We start from the raw sequence: 26,460 nt of genomic DNA, 5'->3' as shown, positions 1-26,460 counted from the left end.
AATATAACAATATGAGGTCAAGATGTGGGGTGGGTGTGAGAGGAATCTCCCCTTTGTTGATGCTAACTGAAAATGGGAATTACATTTCAACATCAGAAACATTCGAAAGAACTATTTGTCCATGACACTTGGCAAGCTAGGTGCCCTAGCAAGAAAGATCCATAAATCTAGGATGGAAACTCCATAAAGGCAGGGACGTTCTGCATGTTTTATGCACTGCATAATTCTGGTACCTTGCCAGGAAGGTGTTCAGGCAACATTAGCTGAATCAGTGCATATCACATGAACATCAATGACCCAGGCTTCTCTGCCTTGCTCTGGAAGCCCAGCTTCATCGCATCATTTCCCTAACCTCAGACGACCTTCCAAAATTCTTCCTCAGAAACGCTCACTTGTCATTCTCACTTGTAAAATTGCACTTGTTGAAATGCTGCTTTAGGTTAACAATCACATACGTGTCCTGTCCTCTGAACTAGAATGTAAACACTTTGAGAGAAGGAACCACATCCTCTGGGGTGTGGTTTTGTGGCCTGGGAGATGACTGCATTCATCGATGCTCACGAGTGGGCTGTGGATGAACAAAGGCCGCTCAGACAGAGGAACGATGGGTGTGGGAGGGAAGGATGGAGGCTCCCTGGACCCAGTCCCGCAGGTATCTCTGGCGAGCTCACCTAAGGAAACCGGAGCCCTTCACTGACCACGGCAGTATGGGGCCCCTCCTTACTTCTTGTCCACAACACAACCCTGGAGCATCCTTCTAGCTTCTTGGCCATTTCAAAATGCACGGACGCGCTGGTCCTAAAGGGTTAAAATGGAAGCTTACTATTGCGTATTGTTCCAGGGAACCCAGAAGCAAGGACAGGCAGTGCATGTTTAGACAAGACAGGGAAAAGCAGCATCTCCCTCTAGGCAAGAACCGTAGCAGGAGAGCAGGTTTTTATTCCTTGGGCCTTGAGGAACATGGCAGGTGGAGCAACTTCAACTTTGATCTGTCTAAAGAAAGCCTGATTTAATTGGGGCAAAACCCAGAGGTCCCATACACAGCCCTTTCCAACATTTCCATTAGATTTCATGATCCACGATCACGTTGTAAAGCTTAATATGACACGTATTTACTCCTAAATCCACTGTGATTAAAATGACTTTGTTTTCAGAATTTGGGCTTGTTTTTTAGAACTTTTGTCAACAGGATCAAGATACTTGATAGAGGCCTCCCTAAGGCTAGGCTCTGTATTTTTTGTTTTTGTCATTGTTGTTTTAAATTTTTAAGCAGTGAGAGGATGGCCAAACTACAAGGGCAGTCGACTATGAAGACTGAGAAGTCTGAGAACGGAATTCAGTGTTGAAATCAAGTAAAAGTTACTCCAGAGTTAATAAGACACTTCCAGGAATACATCGGTACTGCACCAAATGGCACCCACGCATGAGAGAAGTCAGATTGCCACAGGCCCCCGCAGGCACAGGTGGGAAGGTGACCTCACTGTCCCCAAATACAGCATGCCCTCACCTACCTCCTGCCCTCCTCCGATGCCGTTCATCCCTCTCTTGGCTCAGTAGCCCCTTGCCAGTCCTTCCAAGGTCCTCCTTGCCTGTTCTAGGTTTCCTCAATCTCCACCTCCTCAGTCCCCCAAGTCACAGGTTGAAAGAGTCACCGCTAAGAGTTACAGAACTTGACCCTGAGCCAAGCATAGCGCTGAGCCTCCCACACAACCTGATGGTAGTATTATCATCATCATCACTATCTGTGTGTCAGAACCCCTTGGCAAATCCTTAAATTCCCCCAGGAGCATGCATTCCCCAGGCTGAGGGGCCCTGCCTCCCTACAAACTGTCAAAGGGCCGGGGGAGGGCCCCAAGCCACAAGATAAACCCAGCACAACCACCTGGATCACCAGTTCACCGAAAAGGTTCCTCGATGGATGGCACAGTCTGTGACATTCTCTGCCAGCTGGAGAAGCAGACATTAAAGTTTCAAAGCAAGAATCTGCTTCACTGGAATACAAGCTGCTCACCCGAACATGGGGCTGCTAGGCGGGAGCCCGGTAGGTGCAACAGATACAGGAAGAGGAAGAGTGGAAGGGTGGGTGGGAGAGCGAGGCCTCCCCTAGAAGCCCCCGCATCTACTCCCCCTCTGTGGTGGTGGCTCTGAAGACCCAGCCCCCAAAAGCAGGCTTGCAGGACCCTCCTCTCTGAGATTCCTTTCAATCTACTTACCCAAGTTGAAGTTCTCACAGGCTAGTAAATGCAGTGAGCTTATTTGCAAGCCAGGGTCATATCTGCCTAGCAACCCAACACGAAGACTTCAAGGAGTGGAAGCGTGGACAGAGAACAGGCAGGCCAACTCTGCACAAAGGAATCCGTTCTCATGCAAATGACCCTAAGCTAGAGGGCTAGAAGAGAGAGACCTGGGGACAGCTTGGAGGAGCCAATTTTTTTCCCCAAGAAGATATTGGGGGGACTTTCTAAGGGTGTCATTATAGCTTTGGCCACTGTAAAGGAAGGGCTGGAGGGGGCTCTGCCTGCCCTTTGGGTTATGACAGACACAACGGGAGAGGCTAAGAGGGAAGCTGAGCTCTTAATTTAATTTCCTGATTTTTTTGGTCCTGTTCTCCAGACTCCAAAGGTTCTTTTGTTCTGATTTAGAAGTAAACAGAGTTAGTTTTGTTTGGGGGGGTTTGCTTAGCATGGTAATGCAGTGCTTTCCATGGAGAAGTTAAAAAAGCAGGGGTTTCACGCTTGGTCTCACTAGGATTGAGGGAACAAGGTGAAGCCAGCCCTTAACCAAAATGGGCAAAAGTCATCGGTTTGTGGCTCACAAGGCTGGGCTGAGGCTGAGTTTCCAGCCACCTCTCCACTTTTCAAACACGGATGGCCAATGTCAACTAAGGATGAGCTGAGCTCTCGTTGCAAAAACGGCCTGTGCATATCTGTAAATATGGTGTAGGCTTAGGCAAATCCCTCCAGTGCCCAGTGCCTCCACTTTCCTCGTCTGTAAAATGGGGGTAATGAATGTCACAAGCAAAAGGTTGCTGGTGGGGTTAAAATTAGATCATGCTCATTGCACCAATGAACCTGCTCCCCACTTAACCCAACCAGAGCTAGTTAACAGCAAAGGATGGCATTTAGCCCAGCAGACCCTATCCCAAATTGGTGAGAGAAACCAGCGAGCAGGGAAGGATTTTTATTAAAATTCAGATCGCCAACTCCTCCCGGTGGCGACCCTCCGTGCACGCACTCCCAAACTAGGCTCTCTTTTGAGTTTCTGACATCAGAACCACAGTCTCAGAACCCCAGTGAAGGGAGCAGCCGGAGGGAGCGCAAGTCCGTAAAGGAACGCGAATAATATGGCTTTTGTTCCCCAGGAGTTCCCAAATTTGCCCTGGGTGCGCGAAGTGGCGACCATGAAGCCAAGTCTGCGCCTCCTCGGGCTCTGAAACGTCTGGGATCCGACACACGCTTTGTCCACACGAGGAGTTCATAACAGGTTTCCCGTGCATCACCCACTTAGTTCGCAGTGACCTTGGGGGTCGGGGACTCCGGGATGAGGGGCACCGAGTCCCTAAACCTCCAGGCCCTTTACCGAGGCTCCCCGCCGGCAAGGCAGCAGTGCACCTGTGCCGACGTCGCCTCCCGCCGGGCAGGGCGCGCGCGCCTCCGGCCGGGGATGCTGACTCAGCCCCGCTGCTCACATTCCTTCCGCGCAACGCGGATGCTGCTGCAGCAGCAAAGGGGGGGAAACGAGGCACCCGGAGCAGCCGGGCCGCTCGCTCCCCGGGGCCCACTGCGGCACTCCCTCCCCACTCCCGGAAGGGGAACCGTGGGGGTGCGCGAGTTGACGAAATTGAGGGAAGTGGGCGCCGCAGGAGGAACTCGGGCGCCGCGCGCGCCGCTCACACCCAAACTGGAAGGAACCTGTTCTGCCCGGGGCGGGCGCGGACCCGCCGCCGCGAGCGCCGCGCGGGACGAGTCCCGGCGCGCGCGTCCCCCTCCGCGCTAAATCCCCAAGTCCTCAGGCCCCGGGCAGGGCTGGCCAGTGGGCGCGCCGGGAGGCTGCGGGGAGGCCGCCCGGGGGTGCTCGGAGACAGGGTGCAGGCGGCCCGGACACCCCTGCGCGCTCGCACTCCCACTTGCATTGTAGCAAAGCGCCGGGGTCTGATCGGGCCAGGCGCGCCCGGCTCGCGGTATGGGGCTGTAGTGCCAAGGACCCCGGTGGCACTGGCGGGGGCGGCCCGGCCGGGGATGGCGACACCGTTACCTTCCGTGACCCCCAGCCCCGGCTGCGGGCGGGCGGGCGGGCGCGTGCCCGGCGCGGCCGCGGTCCACGTGGGCCGGCGCGCGCGCGCCAGGCCGGCCCCCTCCTTGGCGGCGCTCGGCGCTCGCAGCACATGGTCGGCGGCGGCGCGCCCCCGAGGCCGGCGGAGACCGGCTGCAGCCGGTATAGGATAAGCGCTAGGCAGCGACGCGGGGCCGGGGCGCGGGCGGCAGCACGCACGGCCCCGAGCACTGGCTGCTGGGGTGGGGGGCGGGGGGAGGGTGTGGTTCTGGTGCCAGAGGCGCGGGAGTGGGTGGAGGGCCTGGGAGCACCGGCCTCACCCGCCCGAGCCAACTTGTGCTAGATTCGGGCCCGCCCCTTAAGGGGTTAACCCTTTTCTCATGTTACCGAGCGGCTTATAAGGAGGGGGAGGCCAAGCCTCCGCCTTATTGGGAGCCTTTTGGGGTTTATTCTCTTCCCTTCTAACTTGGTGAGTTGGTTTTATTATTTTACATGTTTAAAAGTTTGATTGTGGGGTGTGGGTTGCTTTTTAAAAATATGTGTTGGGGCCTTTTTGGGGATGGGAGGCGGAGGAGACCACTTCACATCTTAACATTTTGGAGAGGTTATTCCGAAAAATATTCTCTGACAGTTAGGAATGCTCAGGCCCCCAGGATGACGCGCTCTCGCTGGTGTGGGCAGCTGAGAGTTGAATGTCCGTGACCCTGGTACAGTTGGATCCGGGAAAATACCCAGGGGCATGCCTGGTCTTGGAGTGCCCCCTGTCCCGGGTTAGGGGTTCCAGGTCGTCGAGCGAGTCCGGGGCGAGGGGCTCAGCCCGTCGGTGGATTTTCCGCATGAAGTTGCCTGCGCGTCGCAAGAGCGAAATGTCAGAGGTACCTTCCTTCCCCAGGCTGGCGCGCGCACGCAGGGCGGCCACTGAGGCAGCGCGAGGGAAAGTGGGGTTCCCTGTCTGTCTCCCCCTCCAAACACACCACCACCACCACCGGGGCGGCCACCGCTTGCCCCCTTGGGGAAGGCAGGGATATTCCTGCAGAGCGCGGGTCCTACACCTTGACGGTCAGAACTGTCAGCAGCGGACGGCTGGTCCCGCGCAACTTCCAAGGTTCCCGGGGCTGCCAGCCGCAGGAAAGCGCCGGTGTAGCTGAGCTGTTCTGTAGCGAGGGAGGATGGTTTGCAAGAGGAAATGGGTTATTTCCTTCTGGGTTGTTGTCTTTTCATCACCCCACCACCCCTCAGCAGACAGGTCATAGAAGTTTGTTAGGTGGTACGTAAAATACACCAAACACGGGGGGCGTCAGTCTTAGAAAAAGCTCCCCGGAGCCGACCGGGGAAGAGCAGTTACAACTTGTCAACCTGGAAGCCAGTTTTGTTTGAACAGTTGGACGCTCGGTGCCAGCTCCTTCTCGCAGGAGACGGTTTCTACCTTGGGAATGAGATTTCTCAGTGATCTTATTGTTTGTGCAAATCATAGTAATATGGGTGTCTTGTTTGCAAAAGAAAAAAAAATACCAAGTGCTTATGCTGAAAACTCTGAGGCATCTCCCCTTGTCCCAAGCACCATTACGTGGCATTTTTAGGGTCAACAATACATCCTGCCGGACGATACAGTAGAAACACCTCTTCTCATAATTAAGGGAAGGGTGTCCAAGATAGAAACTTACTGTATGTAAATAAACAATGCAGCCAAGTGGAAAAGCTCCTTCGAGCTTAATGAGTACCACTAATCCTGAGTTTTCCTTCTGTGGTTTCCAAAAAAGGACTTTCCTCAATGGAACTCCTGAGGAGGACACTTAAATTAAGGGGTCAGGTTTCAACATCATGGTCTTGTAAAATGGGTGAATCGGTTGTATCCAGTGATTCAACCCTGTGAGGCAGCTGTCCAGGTTAGGTTTGGGATTTTTTTTTTTTAAGAGAGAATGCAAATGAACTTCACCAAATACAGATTGGTTTTGACAACTGGAGCTAGAAACAACTTGTCAAAGCTGTTTTTCAGGCTACGCCTTTAAGAATAGAGGTTCACAGTGTATTTGGTGAGGCTCTGCCTATACCAGTAGCCAATCCCATTTCTAACCAAAGCCTGCATTTTGAACTTTGCTCTGAACTGACCTTGGACTGACATTCTGATGGTCTACAATAATCCAAAATTTTTCATGCCCTCAGTCCAAATCTCTTCTCAACAAATTAAATCATAGTGCCACTCCTGGGTATCGCAGATTTCCAAGTCTTTGGAAGAATACCTACTTATTTAAGGGGACGATTAAGACAACCAGATGCTACTAGGAAATTCTCCAGACTGGCCAGTGGATTTTGTCATTGTTCTTCCTCCAGAAGAACATTAGGGTGAAAGGAAGATGGCTGCCAGGAACCCCCATTCAGAATTGTAGAATTTTACAGTTGGAAAAGGTCTGAGGGACTATCAAGCCCTGATTTACAGATGACTGAATTTAGGGATTAAAATGTTGGGATCTAGGCATTTCCCCAGATTGTGCAGCCAGTTAATGGTAATGCAGGCTTCAAGAAGACCAACCCTTGCCTTTAAAGGGCTTCGAAGGATAATTTAGAGCAAGTCAGGGTCAAAGACTATCATAGAATTGGAGATTCCTAGGGCAGGAAGAGATCTGAGATTATCAGAGTCTCATTCAACTCCCTTTTTAGCATTTATTTTGATATTACGTGAAAATAAGAAAAGAAGTGATTTGCCCAAGGGCATAGAATCACTCATTGCCTCACCAGTGAGATCCCTACACAGCCTACTACATGCCTGCCCATCAGATAAATTTACATGACCATAAAACTGAAACGAACAGATAATTTCCATATTCTGGAATTTGTAGAGGCTTCTAAGTAACTGAGTTCAAAATTCAGGCCTCAGTTGCTTTGTTTGCAGAGACAAGCGGTTTGTAAAGCCAGTTGGCTTTCTGCTGAATGCAGGGAGGAAAGAAAAGTCCAGGAAGGGGTTTATTCTGCAACCAAGCACTTCCTCACCTTATGCCTCAGTTTTATAAGGAAAGAGCTGTGCATTGTTTTAGGAATACCCTAAGACTCATACTTTATTGAGCACATACTTTGTGCCAAACTTTATTGAGCACATACATTGTGCCAAATGCCGTGCTAGGCACTTGGTCTGGAAAGAGCTGCTGACTGCCCTCTAAGTACTTGCCCTGTGCAATCTTACATGCAAAATACAGACGTTATCACCTGGTAAGCTTTAGAAACCAGGCTATTCTGTCATTAGTCTATATTGTGGCCTTATCTTCAAAGCTAAATATAATAGGACATAGGATGCTTTAGGATGCTAAAGGCATAAACTTTGGAGTAGGAGTAGGTCCGGAGTGTCATCTTTCCTTGATGATAATCCCAGTAATAAGATGAAGAAAGCAAGCTTCCGTCATCCAAAAACCGAAGAATGCAGGTGAAAGTTATATTTGGATCTAGCTACAGTGCAGCAGCACCGACATAAAGCAAAATTTTAAAAAACAAACCAACAAAGGAATTGATCACCCAGAAAGGAGCTCAGAAAGTAGACAGAACTAGAGCAAGTCTCAAAAGGTCCCATCTTCTAACCAGCCATCATAGATCAGTTCTAACCAGTGTCTAGCTACTTTTCACCCATGTTTGCAAGAACCATCTAGCATTTGCACTTTCCTCCTAGCTTGGTTTCCTTGGGCCACCAGGTTTGGCCTCCATGCTAAATTCAAAAGCTTCAACAGTTCAGGCTGATGGAGCCTTAGAGACCCCCCAGGCCAACATCCACATTTGACTGATGAGGAACTCAGACCCAGAGAGGGGAAGTGACTTCTCAAGGTCACACAGTTAAGTGGCAAAGTAGTTCACAGACCTCTTTACACGTGGAGGTCAAGAGAGCTTTTATCTTTGGGAAAAAACAAATGGTTTCCTCACAAGGCCTATGTAAAACCCTTCCCTCCCTGGCCTTTAAAATGCTGTGCTGTGCGCTTCAGGCTGGCACAGCAGGAGCCCCGGGAAGCAGGAGATCCCACTGTGGATCCTTTTGCTCAAGTCCCTTCACCTCTCTGGTGCTCAGTTTCCCTATTTTGCAAAATGACTAGGATTTTACAAAAAGAAGCTAAACAAGATGAACTGCCAGTTCCCCTTCAGCTTTAACATTCAGCAATTCTGGCCTGGAGCAGTGGCTCACGCTTGTAATCCTAGCACTCTGGGAGACCGAGGTGGGAGGATCGCTTGAGCTCAGGAGTTCGAGGCCAGCCTGAGCAATTGTGAGACCTCGTCTCTACTAAAAATAGAAAAAAATTAGCTGGGCAACTAAAAATAGAAAAAAAAAAAAATTAGCTGGGCGTGGTGGCATGTGCCTGTAGTCCCAGCTACTCAGGAGGCTGAGGCAGTAGGATCGCTTGAACCCAGGAGTTTCAGGTTGCTGTGAGCTAGGCTGATGCCACGGCACTCTAGCCTGGCAACAGAGTGAGACTCTGTCTAAAAAAAAAAAAAAAAAAAAATTCAGCAATTCAGACTCCATTCAGGGGCTACTGGTTGATCCTAACCCCGTCCCTTTTGCAAGTGCAAACCGGTGATCATACAGGCAAGGGGAGGGCAGGAGGTGGGCAGCGATCACCAGACCCGCACCCCTGGCCTGACACGGAGCCTTCTGCTGGTGGTCGATGATCTCAGCTCATCCGAAAACCGTAATCTGGTCCCACTCATCCAAATGTAATCCAACAAAAAGATTGTCTCTTGATCCGGTAGTGATTTTAGGCTACGGAGAGGTTCCACCTGCCTCTCTAGAGCCTTTATCATATTTTATCCTAATATGTTTTGATTCACGTTGGTTCCGAGCCCTCCATTAAAACTGTAACGCCTCACGGGCACCCTTCTGGGTTAGAACAATCGCGCCGATGTGACCTGGGACTTAATAGCCACTTAGTCCTGACTGCTTGTCAGACATGTGCCGAACCCTGGAAGGACGTGGCTGAATGGTTTGAAACAGGATGCATCTCGGTCATAAATTTCCATATCATTATCATCAACAAATATTCGAGTCCATGGAGACCATCTCTCGGTCTTTTCATTGTAGTAGCCCTACAGTGAAGGCAGAGGGCCTGGCACCTGGTAGGTACTTTGTTGAGAAAATAAGTAAAAGCTATGTACGAGGTACGGGGTGGGGGAGGGTGGTGCAAAGAGATCTAGGCCCCAGATTCTGTGAGCTTGTAATTTAATCAAGCAAATTAGATACATGCATGAAAGTAGATGGTACCCCATCATTAAACGATACCTGCCGCGTGAAGAAGAGAGCCCTCAGGGTGAGCTGGTTGGAGGAAGCATTATGGAGAAGGGAGTAATTGATGGAACAAGGCCTTAGAGGTTATGCTGTGTCACTGCAGAGGGGGCATGCCGGCGTGGGGAAGTGGCCCGGCCACAGCACGGTGGGTGGGGACTAGGACCCTGGCAGCCGAGTCAAGTCTCAGAACCAGAAGAAACAAGGCTGCAAAGCGAGATTACAAAGGCCACTGAAAGTCAGGCTAATTGGTGGAATTTATCCTTCAAGAGGAGGAAAGCCATTGAAAAGGTCTGAGCAGAAAAATGCCACAACAATGCAGCATTTCAAAAAGATTAATTGTAGTGGACACGTGGAGCCAGTCCAGAGGCTGGTAAGGGAGTCGTGGTCTTCGCAAAGGAAAGCTCAAACCCGTGGCCTCGAAGGGTGAAGGCCAAGGCCTGGACCACGGCAGACTCACCACCCTCGCTAGTCCTTCTGCCCTCCCGCTCTCCCCATCCAGGGAGGAGCACTGTTCTCAAGTCAGCACTGGGAGGCACTTTTTGGGGGGAGGTCTCCTAAATCTTGAGCCGGTGCTCTTCCCTCCTGCCCCAGCTCTCATCTCAGGAGGGACTTCTGAAAGGCTAACGAAGGAGGGGTGTTGTGAAAACCCCAATTGCTGGAGGGCTCCTGGCTCCCATCTTAAGTCAGTTGCTTCCCATGTGGGGCGGACACTAACGACAAACTATTCTGCAGCTGCTCAGCCTACCTCTTGAGCCACTTACCTGCCCTTTCCCACCTTTTCCCATTGCTCCAAGGCACGACAGACACATCAACACATTACAACGCAAAGGACTTTGCTGCAGAGAACATAAGCTTCTTATGGCCTATTTCATTCAACCAAATATTTGACAGATGTGTGTGTGTGCGTGTGTGTGTGTGTGTTTGAAGGGTGCTATCTATAGGATAAATGATATTAAATTAGGTCAGATTGGCTGCATTTTAAGATTTATCAAGTAAATGTAGAATATTAGATTTTAAGATCAGAAACCAGCAAGTGTACTGGATAGATGGGGTTGGATCCTGTTATTTCTAAGTCGCCCTCTGTTATCAATAAAACTTTTGCTTTAGTAACTTGAATACAACAACTATGGCTAGACAAAGGATATACATGCATCCTGAAAATTCACCTGTGTATAACTATATACTTGTAAACAATTCTTTTTTTTTACTATCGTATTTTTTGTCATTGACACATAATAATTGTACACATTTATGGAGTACATAGTGATGTTTTGATGCTTACACTGTCTAGTAATCAGATCAAGGTAATTAGCATATCTGCCATCACAAACATTTATCATTTCTTTATGTTGGGAACATTCAATGTCCTCCTTTAGCTACTTGAAACTATATATTAATAACTACAGTCATCTGATACAGTGGTATAGAACACTAGAACTTATTCCTGCTATCTAGCCATAATTTTGTATCCTTTAATAAATCTCTCCTTATCCCTCCCTTCCCAGCCTCTGGTGTCACCTGTTCTAATTTTTACTTCTATGAGATCCAGCTTTTTTTAGTTTCCACATATAAGTGAGAACACGTGGTTTTTAATTTTCTCTGTCTGGTTTATTTCACTTAACGTAATGTCCTCCAGTTCCATTCATGTTGCCGCAAATGACAAGATTTCATCCTTTTTTATGGCTGAATAGTATTCCATTGTGTATGTATATCACATTTCTTTATCCATTCATCTGTTGTTGGACACCTGGCCTGATTCTGTATCTTGGCTATTATGAACAGTGCTGCAATAAACATGGGAGTGCAGATGTCTCTTTGATATGTTGATTTCCTTTCCCTTGGACAAATGCCCATTGGTGGGACTGCTGGATCATATGGTAGTTTTATTTGTAGTTTTTTGAGGAACCTCCATACTGTTCTCCATAGTGGCTGTACTAGTTTACATCCCCACCACCGGTTCCCTTTTCTCCACATCTTTGCCAGCATTTGATATTTTTTGTCTTTTTGATAATAGCCATCCTCACTGGAGTGAGATGATACCTCATTGTGGTTTTGATTTGCATTTTCCTGATGGTTAGTGATGTTGAGCATTTTTTCATATACTTGTCCATATGTATGTCATCTTAGGAGAAATGTCTGTTCAGATCATTTGTTCATTTTTTAATCAGATTTTTTTTTTTTTTTGCTGCTGAGATGTCGAGTTCCTTGTCTATTCTGGATATTAATCCCCTGTCAGGTGAATAGTTTGCTAATATTTTCTCCCATTTTGTAGGCTGTCTTTTCACTCTTATTGTTTCTTTTGCTGTGCAGAAGCTTTTTAGGTTGATGTAATCTCCCATTTGTTTATTTTTGCTTTCCTTGTCTGTGCTATTGAGGTCTTATTCATAAAATCTCTTCCTAGACCCATGTCCTGAAGCCTCTCCACTATGTTTTCTTCTAGTAGTATTTTTGTTTTGCGTCTTCCATTTAGGTCCTTGATCCATTTTGAGTTGATTTTTTATAGGATGAGAAATGGAGGTCTAGTTTCATTCTTCTGCATGTGGATATCCAGCTTGCCCAGCACCATTTGCTGAAGAGACTGTCCTTTCCCCAGTGAGTGTTCTGGCACCTTTGTCAAGAATCAGTTGGCTATAGACACATGGATTAATTTCTGAGTTCTCTATTCTATTCCTTTGGTGTAAATGTCTGCTTTTATGCCAGCACCATGCTGTTTTGGTTACTACAGCTTTGTAGTATATTTTGAAGTCTGGTAGTGTGATGCCTCCTGCTTTGTTCTTTTTGTGAACGATTGCTTTGAGTATTCAGGGTCTTTTGTAGTTCCATACAAATTTTAGGATTTTTTTTTTTCTGGTTCTGTGAAGAATGTCATTGGTATTTTCATAGGAATTGCATTCAATCTGTAGATTGGTTTGGGTGGTATGTAAAGAATTTGTAATCTTGAAGTTACTTGCCATTAAGAGCTCTAAGACCATGGACTCACTAATTATTAAAGATATCATTAATTTTTGGTTGGGCTAAAAATATACATCACTGTTGCAAAGTATATGTAATTGCAGAGGCTTTGAAAAAGACAGTTTTCATGTGCTAGAGTCCAATCCAGAAAGAAGACCTGAGTTAAACCAACCTCCTTCCAGTGTTAAATATAGTGTCTCCTCTTATAGTACCACAGGTCTTCTTGTTCTGATGTTTGTTGCAGTTTGAACGTAAAGGCACGATGAGGCCAGGGGTAATTCCATTAACTGGTGTCACTGTATTCTAGAGTACTTGTCCTGTGCTCAGAAATTAAATTGCTAATACACCAAGCAGTAGTCAACTTTGAGGAACTTACTCTTGCTAAACAAACTTCCAGAAGACAAAATTCCCACAGTTTGATGTATAGTTACATTCTGTCTGTGTAGGTACATCCATACACCTGGGACACCAAATCATAATCGGAATGTTGCTTACTGAGTGGAAAATGAGAGCAAGAAGGGTTGGCTGCGTGGTCTTCGTGGCCAGTGGCATCAAGCAGAGATGCATATGGTATCTCAGGCTCTCAAGAACTTATCTTGTGATCCTGTGGAACGTACTAGACGTACTGTCAGTGTTTGCTATTCAGCCTCTATTTTCTAAGCTTCATTTTTTTTTTTTTTAAAGAGATGGGATCTCGCTCTGTCACCCAGTCTGGAGTGCAGTGGCATGGTCATAGCTCACGGCAGCCTCCAAATCCTAGGCTCAAGTGATCCTCCTGCCTCAGCCTCCCGTAGCTGAGACTACAGGCACATGCCACCATGTCCAGCTAATTTTTTAAATTTTTTTGTAGAAAGGGTCTTGCTACATTACCCAGGCTGGTCTCGAACTCCTTGGCCTCCTACAGCATGGGGATTACAGGCATGAGCCACCCTACCTGGCCTCTTCTGATCATTTCTGATCAACGTTCCTTACGGTCAATTTAGTCTTTCTTTGCCTAAGTTGTCTCCTTCAAGGTCAGCATCAATACTTGGTCCAGTGGCCATTCTGTGTCCTTCAAAGTACCTCTCAGTATTCTGCTCTGGTTCCTTACTTTGTTTATTTGTTTTTCCCATCTAGCTGTCACAGGGAAGTCTTACTTCCACGTTCTTTGGGGGCTCCATATATAATACAAAGATTTTCATATATACACATACGTATAAAATGCTCCAAAGACTTTATCCTAACTGTACATGATTTAAATATTCAACCTAAGTAATGGGGTAAGTAATTCTTATCTGTTATGTTTGCTAAAGAGTGTTACAGTCATCAACCCTCGTGCTATTGCTGGTCTAAAATTGTTTTTAACTTTTTATTTCAGATTAAGAATGACCCAGAAGAAAGCAAAGCTTTGTTTCAGAGCCAACGTGTATGCTGAAGTGCCTGATGGAGGATGGGGCTGGGCAGTAGCGGTTTCCTTTTTCTTCATTGAAGTCTTTACCTACGGCATCATCAAGTCGTTCGGCGTCTTCTTTAATGACTTAATGGACAGTTTTGATGAATCCAATAGCAGGATCTCATGGATAATATCAATATGTGTGTTTGTCTTAACATTTACAGGTTAGTACATCTTTCAGCCCGACCATGACGTAAGAGTGGGCCCCTTGTAATCTGCCTAACTCCGTAATGGGGGTTGGTGTGATTGTGATGCATTCCCTTATGTCGGCCTGTTTTTGTTATTTTGGGTTTTTTTGTTTGTTTGTTTTGAGACAAGGTCTCGCTCTGTCACCCAGGCTGGAGTGCAGTGGCGTCATCATAGCTCACTGTAACCTCAAACTCCCGGGCTCAAGCAATCCTCCCACCTCAGCCCCCTGCCTAGCTGGGACTACAGGTGCGCACCACCATGCCTGGCTAATTTTTCTTTTTTTTTTTTTGAGACAGAGTCTCACTTTGTTGCCCAGGCTAGAGTGAGTGCCGTGGCGTCAGCCTAGCTCACAGCAACCTCAAACTCCTGAGCTCAAGGGATCCTCCTGTCTCAGCCTCCCGAGTAGTTGGGACTATAGGCATGCACCACCATGCCCGGCTAATTTTTTTTTTCCTCTATATATTTTTAGCTGTCCATATAATTTCTTTCTATTTTTTAGTAGAGATGGGGTCTCGCTCTTGCTCAGGCTGGTCTCGAACTCCTGAGCTCAAACGATCCGCCCACCTCGGCCTCCCAGAGTGCTAGGATTACAGGCGTGAGCCACCGCGCCCGGCCTAATTTTTCAATTTAACACCCAGGTGTTAAACGTCTACCATCCACACACTCTCAGGATGCTGTAGATCACTTTGAGGAGGGCAGTGAACCCCATTCTGTGAGGCTGTAGCCATTGTCTAAGGAAGCGGCATCAAGAAGTTGCTGGCTTACCAGGCCCTGATCTCATAGTTACAGGTCAGAAACAGGTAAATGTGGATATGTGAAGAAGAAAAACGGGATGCATAAAAGGAGATAATGTGAGATTACAAACATTATCCTGAGGAGACACTCCGAGTTCCAGACACCTGCTTCCCTAAAGGACGTCACTGATTCATCATTATACAATACTTCAGATCCAACAGCATAAAATAAAATCAGGTTTCAGTATTATTTTTAACATACTAATTTTTACTTGGCCACTTGCAGGCCAAATTTGAACCCACACTCCAGTCTCAGCAGTTCATCCGTCAGAGGCAACGCAGAGGGTTTTCCAAGAGAACAGAGCTGTTGAAGTCGCCTCAGAAAGTTAACCAGGCTGAACTTAAAACTTTCCTAACTTTACCCTACTATCCTGTCATGGAACTGTTACCTCTGAAGTTATCGCTCAAGTCAAAGCCTTTCTTTAAATATAGTTTATTTTCAGCCATATAATGCTTTTAAATAGGCGACTACATGTGTTTTTAGCCATTGGGCAAAGTAGGAATTTCTCTCATGCATCCTACTATTTCTTACCAGTATCGTGAAGTAGCTCCTAGTTCCAGTTTGAGTATTAAGATAACTTAATTTTCAAATTGTGGAATGCTTAATTACTTTCTTAGAAAGATAAGTGACTAAGAACTAAAATTTTACATTTGGTAATCTACATAAAAAGAAAATCCCAAAGCTAAAGTTTTAGCTCTTTTATAACCAAAAATAAAAATGTAGTCAACAAGAAATTTCTATTTAATACTATTATACCAGAAAATAATTCTTCCAAATACTATTATTCTATTTGTTAATGCTCCGAGCCAACATACTGGCTCAAAATGATAGTGGTTTCATTATGAGCTACATTCAATATTTGTTCAAATTCTAATAGCTACCATAATAGATATGTATGCACTAACCCCAATAAAATTTCATCTTTTTTCCCCCTGTCCCTTCTATCCAGCGTGTTGTCCTTCCTTGACCCAACTCTCAATGGCTAGCTTATCTCAGTGTTCTCAAGTTGATATTAAGTAATATATAACTAGGAAACTAATTTGCCAGATTTATATGTCCTAGGGGATACAGCTTATAGAAGCTAAGCAAATTATGATTCATCAGACACTTTAAATAGATTGCAATACTATTGATCCCATAGCTGTCCTCCTTTAAGAGTACATAACTGAGAATCCACCATACTTTCATCCTATAAAGAAACTAACTAGAATCTGATTCCAAATGGAGCTTTTTAAAAAGAATCCAAAGTAGCCAGTCCAGGGGGGGGAAAAAAAATCAGTCAGGGGCAGTGGCTCATGCCTGTAATTCTAGCACTTTAGGGGGCCAAAGCAGGAGGATCACTTGAGGCCAGGAGTTTAAGTTTGAGACCAGCCTGGGCAACATAGCAAGACCCCATCTCTACAAAAAGAATATAAATAAATTAGCTGGCCATGGTGGCACACGCCTGTAGTCCGAGTTACACGGGAGGCTGAGCCAAGAGGATGGCTTGAGCCTGGGAGTTGGAGATTGCAGGCAGCTATGATGGTGCCATTGCACTCTAGTCTGGTGACACAGCGAGACCCTGTCTCAAAAAAAAAAAAAAAATGATTGAAGCAATCATAGGAAAACCGATTTTTATTACAGACTAACATAAATTAAATGCATATCTAGTTTGTAGATACTCATGGTGAGTCAAAATCATCTAAATATATAGATATATGTTTTATACTATTACTCTGATGTTTTTTTTTTTCCTTTTCATTTTTTTTAATTTTAATAGATTTAGGGAGTATAGGTTGAATTCTGTTACATGTATATATTGTATAGTGGTAAAGTCTGGGCTTTTGGTGTGCCCATCACCTGAATGGTGTACGATGTAACCCACAGGTAATTTTTCATCCCTCGCTCCCTGCCACCCTCCCCGTTTTGAGTCTCCAGTGTCCATTATACCGCTCTGTGTGTCCTTGTGTCGCCAGTTTGGCTCCTGCTTATAAGTGAGAACGTGCAGCATTTATTTTTCTGTTCCTGAGTTCTTCTCTCAGGATAATGCCTCCAGCTCCGTCCAAGTTGCTGCAGAAGACATTATTTCATTCTTCTTATCCCTGAGTGGTACTCTATGTTGTACCTTTTCTTTATCCATTCATCGGTTGACGGGCCCTTAGGCCGAGTCCACGTCTTTGCGACTGTGGCTTTCTCTTGAAGGAGCCTGAAGAATCTTGTCTAATTTGAACAAATGATAAAATAATTCCCGAACTGCAGCAGCCATCGCATGAAACGCGTCATGTATTTTACATCATCTCTCCATGCTCAAGGCGTGGCGGAAGGAATCTCAGGGAAGCTCACACGGAAGCCTCTGCGTTAAAACATCACTTTATGCTCTTTCCCGGCAGCTCCCCTCGCCACGGTCCTGAGCAATCGATTCGGACACCGTCTGGTGGTGATGCTGGGTGGTGTGTTTGTCAGCACCGGCATGGTGGCCGCCTCCTTCGCACGTGAGGTTTACCACATGTACGTGACCATTGGCCTCATCTCTGGTAAGGGCTGCTCCGTGGCTCTGAAGTTCTCTAGATATTTAGTTTGAAGAATAAGGAAGGAGGAGGAAATTAAACCCAAATTGCATTTCTCTCTCTTTCTTTTTGCTTTAAAATTAACAGTGTCTCACTCAGAGCAGTAGTTTTGAACTGGGCTGTATGGACTCCTGAAGATCTGTGAACCTATTCTCAAGTGTCCAAGAGTTTTTATTTCATCTTCTTTTTTTTTTTTTTAAGTTACCAATGATGAAGATAACTTCTCTTTTGCTATAGTTTGCAGCCAAAGGACATCATTTTTACAAAGTAAGACTTGAATTTCTTTAGCCAGTATTTCTCAAATTAGGGTCTTAAAGGATCCAGGGCAGTAAGTAGGGGGAGTACATACAATGTGCTGGACTTATTCCTGGGGGTCTAAGAAAACTTTCTTTCCATTTAAAAGGAGTCCATACATTACTCAAGGATTACATATTATATATATGTGTGTTTATATATATTATATATACGTGTGTAGTTAAGATTTACACCCTTTAACTTTTTCATACATTTATGCACATATCAAGAGACTTGGTTATTTCCAAATACAAGCTGTTTTTGTTTTTTTTTTTTTTTTTGAGATAAAGTTTCACTCTGTCACCCGGGCCAGAGTGTGGTGGCATCATCATGGCTCACTGCAATCTCAGACTCCTGGGCTCAAGCAATCCTTCTGCCTCAGCCTCCTGAGTAGCTGGGACTACAGGCATGTGCCACTATGCCTGGCTAATTTTTTCTATTTTAAGTAGAAACGGGATCTCGCTCTTGCTCAGGCTGGTCTCAAACTCCTGACCTCAAGTGATCCTCCCGCTTTGGACTCCCAAAGTGCTGGGATTACAGGTGTGAGCCACCGCACCCAGCCCCAGATATAAGTCTTATATAAAAACTATATTCAATAATAGTTTTGTCCATTGTGAATTACATAAATTTGAAAAAAATGCAGAAAAGTAAAAAAAAAAAAAAAAGAAAAAGAAACAAAACCAGAAAACAGTAGACTCGAAAAACAAAAGCGGAAATCCCAGGTCTCTGAATGTATCCTTCCAGTCTCCATCGTTCTGTGGTCTCACTGGTCTTTCTGCCTTTCTCTCACAGGTTTGGGATGCTGCTTTAGTTTCCTCCCAACTGTGACCATTCTGTCGCAGTACTTTAGCAAAAGACGCTCTGTGGTCACCGCAGTAGCTTCTACGGGAGAATGTTTCGCTGTGTTTGCTTTTGCACCAGGTAGGTGGACTGCAATACTCTTACTCTTAAGTATTAACGTGGAATAGGGGAAGTCACTCGGGTATTCTTGTGGCACCAGCATTGGCCAACAGTATGGATGACTTTAACAGTGTGCACACTGAAAGGTAATGCCCTCTCATCACCGGCACAGTTTTGGGATCTGTCCTCCCTAACCCCCACTTTGGGAATTCAAACAATTTTAATAATAATCAAAGTTGACCTAAATAGGAAGACAACATGGCATATATTCAGTGGTAGGGCTTTCTTGACACATGTATTCCAAAATAATTTAATGATTTGGGACTATTCATACCGTTATGTCCTCTCCTTTTTCAAAAGAGCTATATTTAGTGTGGATTTAAATTATGCTAATAAAATCAGGTTTATTATCTGTGGGTGGATAATCTCACAGCAAAATTTTTATCCCTGGTTTATTTCCCTATCTTAACATGAATGTGTGAATTATAAGAAAACTAGAGTAGACGACATAACCTTGGAGACCCAGATTCACTTCTTGCTCTGCCATTTCCTAATGAATGTGTCAGTGGATTGCATTTTGTTCACAGGAGATACAGGTAGAAGTATTTAGCAGTGATATGTTATAATGTCTGAAGCCTTTCAGATGATATTTAAATATGAATATATGTGTGCATATAAATATAGAGAGAGAAAAATATTAATTGTCGAGTTTAGGTGAAGGACGAGCATGTCAGGATCCTTCTCTCCATTTTTCTGTCAGTACGAAAGTTTTCAAAATAAATCATCGAGGAGAGAAAGAATCAATGACCTGTGAGTGCCCTAAAGATAGAGACTATGTCTTGATCAGCTTGGTTCCCCAGCACCGGGCACTGTCCCTGGCACTTAGTGGGCAACAAGGAATGTTAAATGGAGAGAAGATCAGAGCTATTACTGCCAGGCGAGAGCAAAGCACTTAGAAGCCCCCAAGTCTAAAATATTTGGCAATTCTAAGTTTTCCACATTAAAAGGAGAATGGGAGGTCTCAGGGAACCATGCCCCAAAGGTAAGTGGAGGCTCCCGAGGAATGGGGGCTCTTGCTAAGCCAGTCTGCTGGTTACCCAAGTCACCATGTCCATTGTACTTGACTCTCAGCACTCAAAGCATGAGAATGCAGTAAAATGAAATTATAATGAATTATCACGTAACCTTTCTGGGATGATTAAGAGAAGACACTGTAAGATCTCGTGGGGCCTGTGGGGCCCGCATTATCGCACTGCAGCTCAGGCGCTGTGTGCTTTCTATGGCCATATCCTCAACCTCCCCTTCAGCCTTCCTCTGGTCAGCAACCTAGGACCCGACTTAATGGCAGGAAGGAGAAGAATTCAGGTAGTTAAGGACACACCTCAGGTAGAAACAGGAGAATGGTATCATTTAATTCTAAGATAATCATATGAGCTTTTAGATTCTCAGATTAGATTCTTAGTTCCTTTTTTTGCTTTAATCCCTTACTCTTGAGGATTAAATGAGTGGATGTGTAATGACATAGCTCAGAGGTTTGGTAAATTCTTTTTGTAAAAGGCCAGACAGTAAGTATTTTAGTGTCTGTCCCAACCACTCAATTCTGCTGTCAGAGCACAAAAGCACCCACAGTCTGTACGTGAACAGGCACGGCTGTGTTCCAGTCAAGCTTTCTTAACAAAAACAGGCCGTGGGTTGGATTTGCCAAACCTTGATGTAGGTCACAAACTCACTTCACTTCTTGTGCATCTACCCAGAAAAACGCACCCTCCAAAGCTCTTTTGGAGACCTGGACTGAAAATTTTTGTGTTATACATAATTATTATGCACATTTTTGTCCTTATTGATTCACAAAATGCACCAAAACCTGGAATAAAGGATAGTCAGGATTGACTGCATTCACACTTCTAAGTATCTACAAAAATTATTCCTATCCCAGGCCTAGATACACTAGAAAGAAAAACAAATGATTGCTAAATCTAGATCCATGTTTCTTCTTGATGTTTTTTTCTCCTGGCTCTGGAGTGCATTATTGACCTTCAATTTCATTTCTTCTTCACTCCTGCCCATTCCAGCCATCACGGCGCTGAAGGAGAACATCGGCTGGAGATACAGCCTCCTCTTTGTGGGCCTGCTACAGCTAAACATTGTGGTCTTCGGGGCACTGCTGAGACCGATTATTATCAGAGGACCAGGGTCACCGAAAATAATCCCCCACGAAAATCGGAAAGAAGTGCAATATATGCTTGAAAATGAAAAAACACGAACCTCAATAGACTCCATTGACTCAGGAGTAGAACTAACTACCTCACCTAAAAATGTGCCTAGTCACGCTAACACGGAACTGGAGCTGAAGGCTGACATGCAGCAGGTCCTGGTGAAGACTAGCTCCAAGCCCAGCGATAAGAAAGCCCCTTTATTAGACTTCTCGATTTTGAAAGAGAAAAGTTTTATTTGTTATGCATTATTTGGTCTCTTTGCAACACTGGGATTCTTCGCACCGTCTTTGTACATCATTCCTCTGGGCATCAGTCTGGGCATTGACCAGGAACACGCTGCTTTTTTATTATCTGCAATGGCAATTGCAGAAGTGTTTGGAAGAATCGCAGCTGGCTTCGTCCTGAACAGAGAGCCCATCCGTAAGATTTACATCGAGCTCATCTGTGTCATCTTATTGACTGTGTCTCTGTTTGCCTTTACGTTTGCTACTGAATTCTGGGGTCTCATGTCATGTAGCGTATTTTTTGGGTGTATGGTCGGAACAATAGGAGGAACCCACATACCACTGCTTGCTGAAGATGATGTCGTGGGAATTGAGAAGATGTCTTCTGCAGCTGGGGTCTACGTCTTCATTCAGAGCATAGCAGGACTGGCGGGACCACCCCTTGCAGGTGATTTAAATACACAAAATACAAACCCTTGTCTACTCTCCCTTAGGACTTGTGCTAGCTTCCTGCTCTAGTCTAATTAAAAAAAAAATCTACTTCCATTTTTATACTTCCATTGAATTTTGGAGCTGCCAGGGATTAGCAATTACCTGAGCCAACTCTTCTTGATTTAAATATGAGGAAACTGAAGGCCAAAGAGTTTAAGTCTAAAGTCATATGGTAAATTAGCGACCAAGTCGGGATTAGAACCTCTGTCTGCAGTCCAGGCTGCCCCAGGCTTTTTCTGTCATCTTGCCTTGTCTAATGCCAGAGGGGAACCCATGGGTTTATGACCTTTATAACCCATGAGACTTTTGGAATAATAGAACTAATGGTCTTCTGTAAGTCATCGTCCCTCCTTAGGAAAGGTGTTTGGGAATTGAGCACATAGTAACACCCTGCACATACTTGATTGATTAGTACAGAATATTTCCCTGTAGGTAGACATAGGTATGTTTCATATCTTAGATATGAAATAGATCCTTAAAGTTACTGGGATTAGAAATCTTACCCCCCGATAAAAGAGATCTGAAGTAAACGCCAGTGAAAATAATACAGCTCTTTCCTCCTTAAGAATATTACCTTTTCAAAACTCGTGCATCTAACTGTCCCATGTTTTAGATTCTCTGCAAGGACAGACTTAGCCCATGAAGAACAAGTTAGCGACTTCATTTTCGCAGTTGCTGAATATTTTGTGTGTTTATCTATTTCTTCTCTCCAGTCTAGCAAAGATTTCTGCCTTTAACATCCTTTTTTCTTTAGAAAAATAAAACAAAAAGGCAAAGAAACTTGAGCGGTTTCTAAATCTGATGGGCGCCTGGGGGGAGCGGGAGGCTGATGTCCAGTGGGGATGTTGCTAACAGCTGCTGACCTCTCCCCCAGGCTTGTTGGTGGACCAAAGTAAAATCTACAGCAGGGCCTTCTACTCCTGCGCAGCTGGCATGTCCGTGGCTGCCGTGTGCCTCGCCCTGGTGAGACCGTGTAAACAGGGACTGTGCCAGCGCCATCATCCAGGTGAAACAAAGGCAGCGAGCCATCGTGGGAAGACATTACAAGACATACCTGAAGACTTCCTGGAAATGGATCTTGCGAAAAATGAGCATAGAGTCCAAGTGCAAATAGAGCCAGTATGACACATTTTCATGTAACAACAGCCACTGCGTTGGCTTGGGGGTGGGGGGTGGACCCCGGGGGTTTGGGGGCACATAGGGAGGTGGGGGAGCTAACCACTCTACTCCACTGTCAAAGCTACATTTTAAAGGGAATGTATACGTGAACAGCGCTACCAATATCTTTTTTTTCCTTTAAAGTTTTCCTTTTTGCTTGTTTTTTAAGCCAAAACAAAAACAACCAAACACTCTTCTATATATAAATCTGGCTCTATTCTGTAGCAATATGAAAGATAAGTAGAAGGACTGTTTGGTTCACATTCCAATATTAATTTAGTGACATGAACTGGAAAAGTGGTTTTAAGAGCACTCACATGGGAGAGACAATCTTATAAAACAACCTCCAGCCCAAATCATTGAAATGAAATTGGCCAGTCAAAAACAAAAAATCTTCAATCATTTTAAAAACTTCTGACTTTCAGAAATATGAATAAAAACGGTTTTTAAAAACCCTTTGAAAAATGCTGAGGTTTTCATTAAGAAACTATAGCCTCTGAATTTTCCTAATATTGCATGAAAATGAAGTGCAGTTTAAGACCAAATATTGACTAGTAAACAAAAATTTTAACAATATATGTAACTTGAACTTCATAAATGTGAAGACTACCACTTCTTTTTATGGCCAGTCATTACCAGAAGTATTTCAATACAGAATATACAAAATGGCATTCAAAAATTCCTGTTGCTTTTAATTATTCAGAAATATGTGATTGTAGTGTTTTTAATTTAAACCACTATTTATTATTAAGTTATTCTAGGATGATTAAAGTAATCAAAAGAAATAAAATCTGAGACATAAGCAGCATTTTTACCTCCTTTCTGCAATCCCTTAAATGCCTCAAAGAATACCTTTTCTCTTGTAGAGTTACTCTCATAAAAGGCTAAGTTGTAATAATTCTTCAATTTCATTAAGGGCAACATGTGCTATTTAAAGGGAGAAAAATAATGTGTAGCAAATCGCCTTAGCTTTTAAAAATAATTTGTTTTATCACCTAAGAATACTTGAGAATCTTTTTTTTTTATATCCTGCTTCTCCATGGGTTGGAGAGAATCTTTGATCAGAATTATATTTCATTGAATTGTTACTGTTTCGTGGCCTTTTGGCTAAGATCAAGTGTGAATTGTTGAAGCATTTCTCATTTTTTTTTTTAAAAAAACATCTAACTGTTAAAAAAAATATCTAACTGTTGAAGCATTTCTGTATTTCACATGGAGGTAGCAGAGACATTTATGTTACGAGTTACAAGTTGCAATTTACATCTTATATAAAACATGACTTGATGTTCTAAGTTGCCATAGGTATCAGGTAACTGGTCACTGTTTTTTTGGAGTTACACTACATGTATAGTATTTCTCATTTTAGCAGTTTTCTGTAAAGAGGGGAAGTGTGAGGATAATATATGGGCGATTTACTCACCTGTTACTGAACCTCACCCTGCAGGTGATGGTCAGTGCTCGCTGCTCCATCTTTATTCATCTTTTATGTTAATTTATGACAACTCAGGGGGAAAAACATAACAAGCCTAGTTTGGTTACAGGTACACACAAGCTTGAATATTTCTCTGCACTGAAATGAAAGTGGCATAGTTCATCACCACCTGCTACATTTTGTATAGCATTTTATCAGCCATAGAAATAGGACAATCTATAAAACTTTGGGGGAGGGTGGGGGAGGAAATGACAAAGTGTCTGTCAAAAAACAGACACACCTAAAACAAGGTGGATGTAGCAAATCTCTGTCACTGCTTGAGAAGAACTTTGAGCTTGTGGCAGTTTTGCAGACTTACATGACTTCAGCACTTTACAACATATTTTTTAATATGAATGTTCAATACAATTTAATATTTATAACTGGTTTCCAAGGGATCTGCTCTATGTCCTTTCTGTTAACTGCATGAAACAAAAATGTATGCCAATTTCAGTATGTCAATGATCAAGGTTTTAAATATTTGGAAGAAAATAAAACAAGATTGCTGATTTGTTCTGTATTAATGACATTCTGGTACTTCTAGATTTGCAATAAATTTATGGCTTTTTTATTTAAAGAGACTGGTTTTTCTTCTGCTCTCAGGTTTTTAAAATTGATTCTTGTTGGATCATTCATTGTTGGATCCAGGTGAAGTTTAAAGAAACCCAAGCAAGATTCATTTCAAATAAATATTACTAATTTTTTAAATTTTTCTATAAAATCTTTTTGCTCTACTAAAGACACATAGTTTCCCAAGAAGTGTCTTGTTGAATTTAATTTTTTTTTTTTTTTTGGTCATTGAAAACAGGACAATTTTACTTTATATTGAATCTTTCATGCAAATTATTTTAAAGCGCCTTACAAAAAAACTACATAATTCAAGGAAAGTATTAAATAATGGAAAACAGGAGAGGGAAATAAAAATTAACAGTATAAGCAAATGAAGAAGCATATTTTCAGCTAAGAATTGAAATGAGAATGAAAGCAGTGATGAAACTTTATTTCTTAATGAAAAATACATGAGTGAAGCGATATTACGGCAGCCAGAGCAAGCCTATCAAAAGTAATAAGGGCAAATAATTAAGACTGTCTATAGTCAATTACAAACTAGTTCTAACCTTGTTTGCGTAAACAGCACAGACTTTCAGACATGCCAGGGGTTGGCAAACCTTTTCTGTAAATATTTAGGTCCAGATAGTAAATATTTAAGGCTTTTTGGGTCACAAGATCTGTCTTACTCAACTCTGCCATTGCAGGTCAAAAGCAGCCATACACAATGTACAAATGAATGACAGCCAGGCAAGGTGGCTCCCACCTCTAATCTCAGCACTTTGGGAGGCTGAGGTGGGAGGATTGTTTGAGGCCAGGAGTTGGAGACCAGCCTGGGCAACATAGCAAGACCTCATCTCTACAAAAAATTATAAAAAGTAGCCAGGCATAGTAGCTCATGGCTGTAATCCTAGCTGCTTGGGAGGCTGAGGCAGAAGGGTCACCTGAGCCCAGGAGTTACAGCTACAGTGAGCTATGATTGCACCACTGCAGTCTAAGCCTGGGTAACAGAGCAATACTCTGACTTTAAATATATATATATGAATGAGCATGGCTGTATTTTAATGAAATTTTATCTGTGGATACTGAAATGTGAATTTCATAAAAATTTCACACATGAAATGTTATTTTCATTTTGTTTCAATCACATGAAAATGTAAAAATCACTATTAGCTTGAAGACTGTAAACAAAAAATAGGCAGTGGACTGTATTTGGCCTGTGAACCAGTTTCCAGCCCCTGCCCCATGCATCCCTAGCATTGGAACAGACCGGTACCACCAGCCAGCTCTGAAACTAACAGTCCTGCCTAACAGGAAAGGATCTTGTGGTCAAAGTAATTCTTGAATCATACGTGGCCCAAAATAGGAAAGATCAAACAGATGATAACACATTTATTAATTATCAGTTTTCATTTCCCCTGATTAAAGAGATTCTGCTTTAAACTGGTTTCGGCATAAATATAGACTGTTTCCCTCCCCCAAAATAAAATTATGCCAGTTGTAAAAACAAGTTAAGATCATGTGCCCTTTAAAGCCAAATGTATCCATAACTGATACAGTGTTTCCAACGTTTTAACAACAAAGTTATCAATTTTATACTCCAATGACATGTAATGTTAACTTTTGTGCATTTATTTGCCTTGCCTTTAGCTTAATACCTGGTGATAAAATAGAAAATGGATTCCAAGTCAGGGTTCCCATGGCCCAGATTCTAGT

The 26,460-nt window shown here is 43.9% G+C and overlaps 2 protein-coding genes across 4 annotated transcripts in view; one reads left to right on the top strand and one right to left on the bottom strand.

The window, feature by feature from the left end:
* The window catches only part of ARSG (arylsulfatase G), a 118,667-nt gene that overhangs the window by 88,345 nt on the left and 3,862 nt on the right, over positions 1 to 26,460 (bottom strand). Inside the window, exon 1 of one of the 3 annotated variants that reach the window (XM_069482795.1) lies at positions 4,255 to 4,332. The exons of 1 other annotated variant lie outside the window; for it this stretch is intronic. The gene's annotated coding sequence lies outside the window, so the exon portion shown is untranslated. Of the gene's footprint in view, positions 1 to 3,611; positions 3,725 to 4,254; positions 4,333 to 26,460 lie in introns of those variants that run through there. One more of the 3 variants, XM_069482796.1, reaches the window with a different exon arrangement.
* On the top strand, positions 4,727 to 22,691 carry SLC16A6 (solute carrier family 16 member 6). The gene is made up of 6 exons (XM_069481656.1): positions 4,727 to 4,741; positions 13,836 to 14,074; positions 17,264 to 17,407; positions 18,527 to 18,655; positions 20,707 to 21,522; positions 22,441 to 22,691. The coding sequence occupies exons 2-6, from the start codon at positions 13,843 to 13,845 to the stop codon at positions 22,689 to 22,691; spliced, it is 1,572 nt and encodes a 523-aa protein (XP_069337757.1). The 5' UTR covers positions 4,727 to 4,741; positions 13,836 to 13,842.

This window comes from Eulemur rufifrons, chromosome 9, assembly GCF_041146395.1.
Source record: "Eulemur rufifrons isolate Redbay chromosome 9, OSU_ERuf_1, whole genome shotgun sequence".
Taxonomy (NCBI): Eukaryota; Metazoa; Chordata; class Mammalia; order Primates; family Lemuridae; genus Eulemur; species Eulemur rufifrons.
Note: the sequence above shows the minus strand (reverse complement) of the source record. Positions and strands in the feature narration are given on the sequence as shown.

Bases quoted from the DNA above. Each gene is read 5' to 3' on its own strand.
- SLC16A6 (XM_069481656.1), top strand. From the start codon at position 13,843: ATGACCCAGAAGAAAGCAAAGCTTTGTTTCAGAGCCAACGTGTATGCT. The intron at 14,075-17,263 runs GTTAGTACATCT...CTTTCCCGGCAG, and splicing joins GTTTGTCTTAACATTTACAG to CTCCCCTCGCCACGGTCCTG. The intron at 18,656-20,706 runs GTAGGTGGACTG...TGCCCATTCCAG, and splicing joins TGTGTTTGCTTTTGCACCAG to CCATCACGGCGCTGAAGGAG.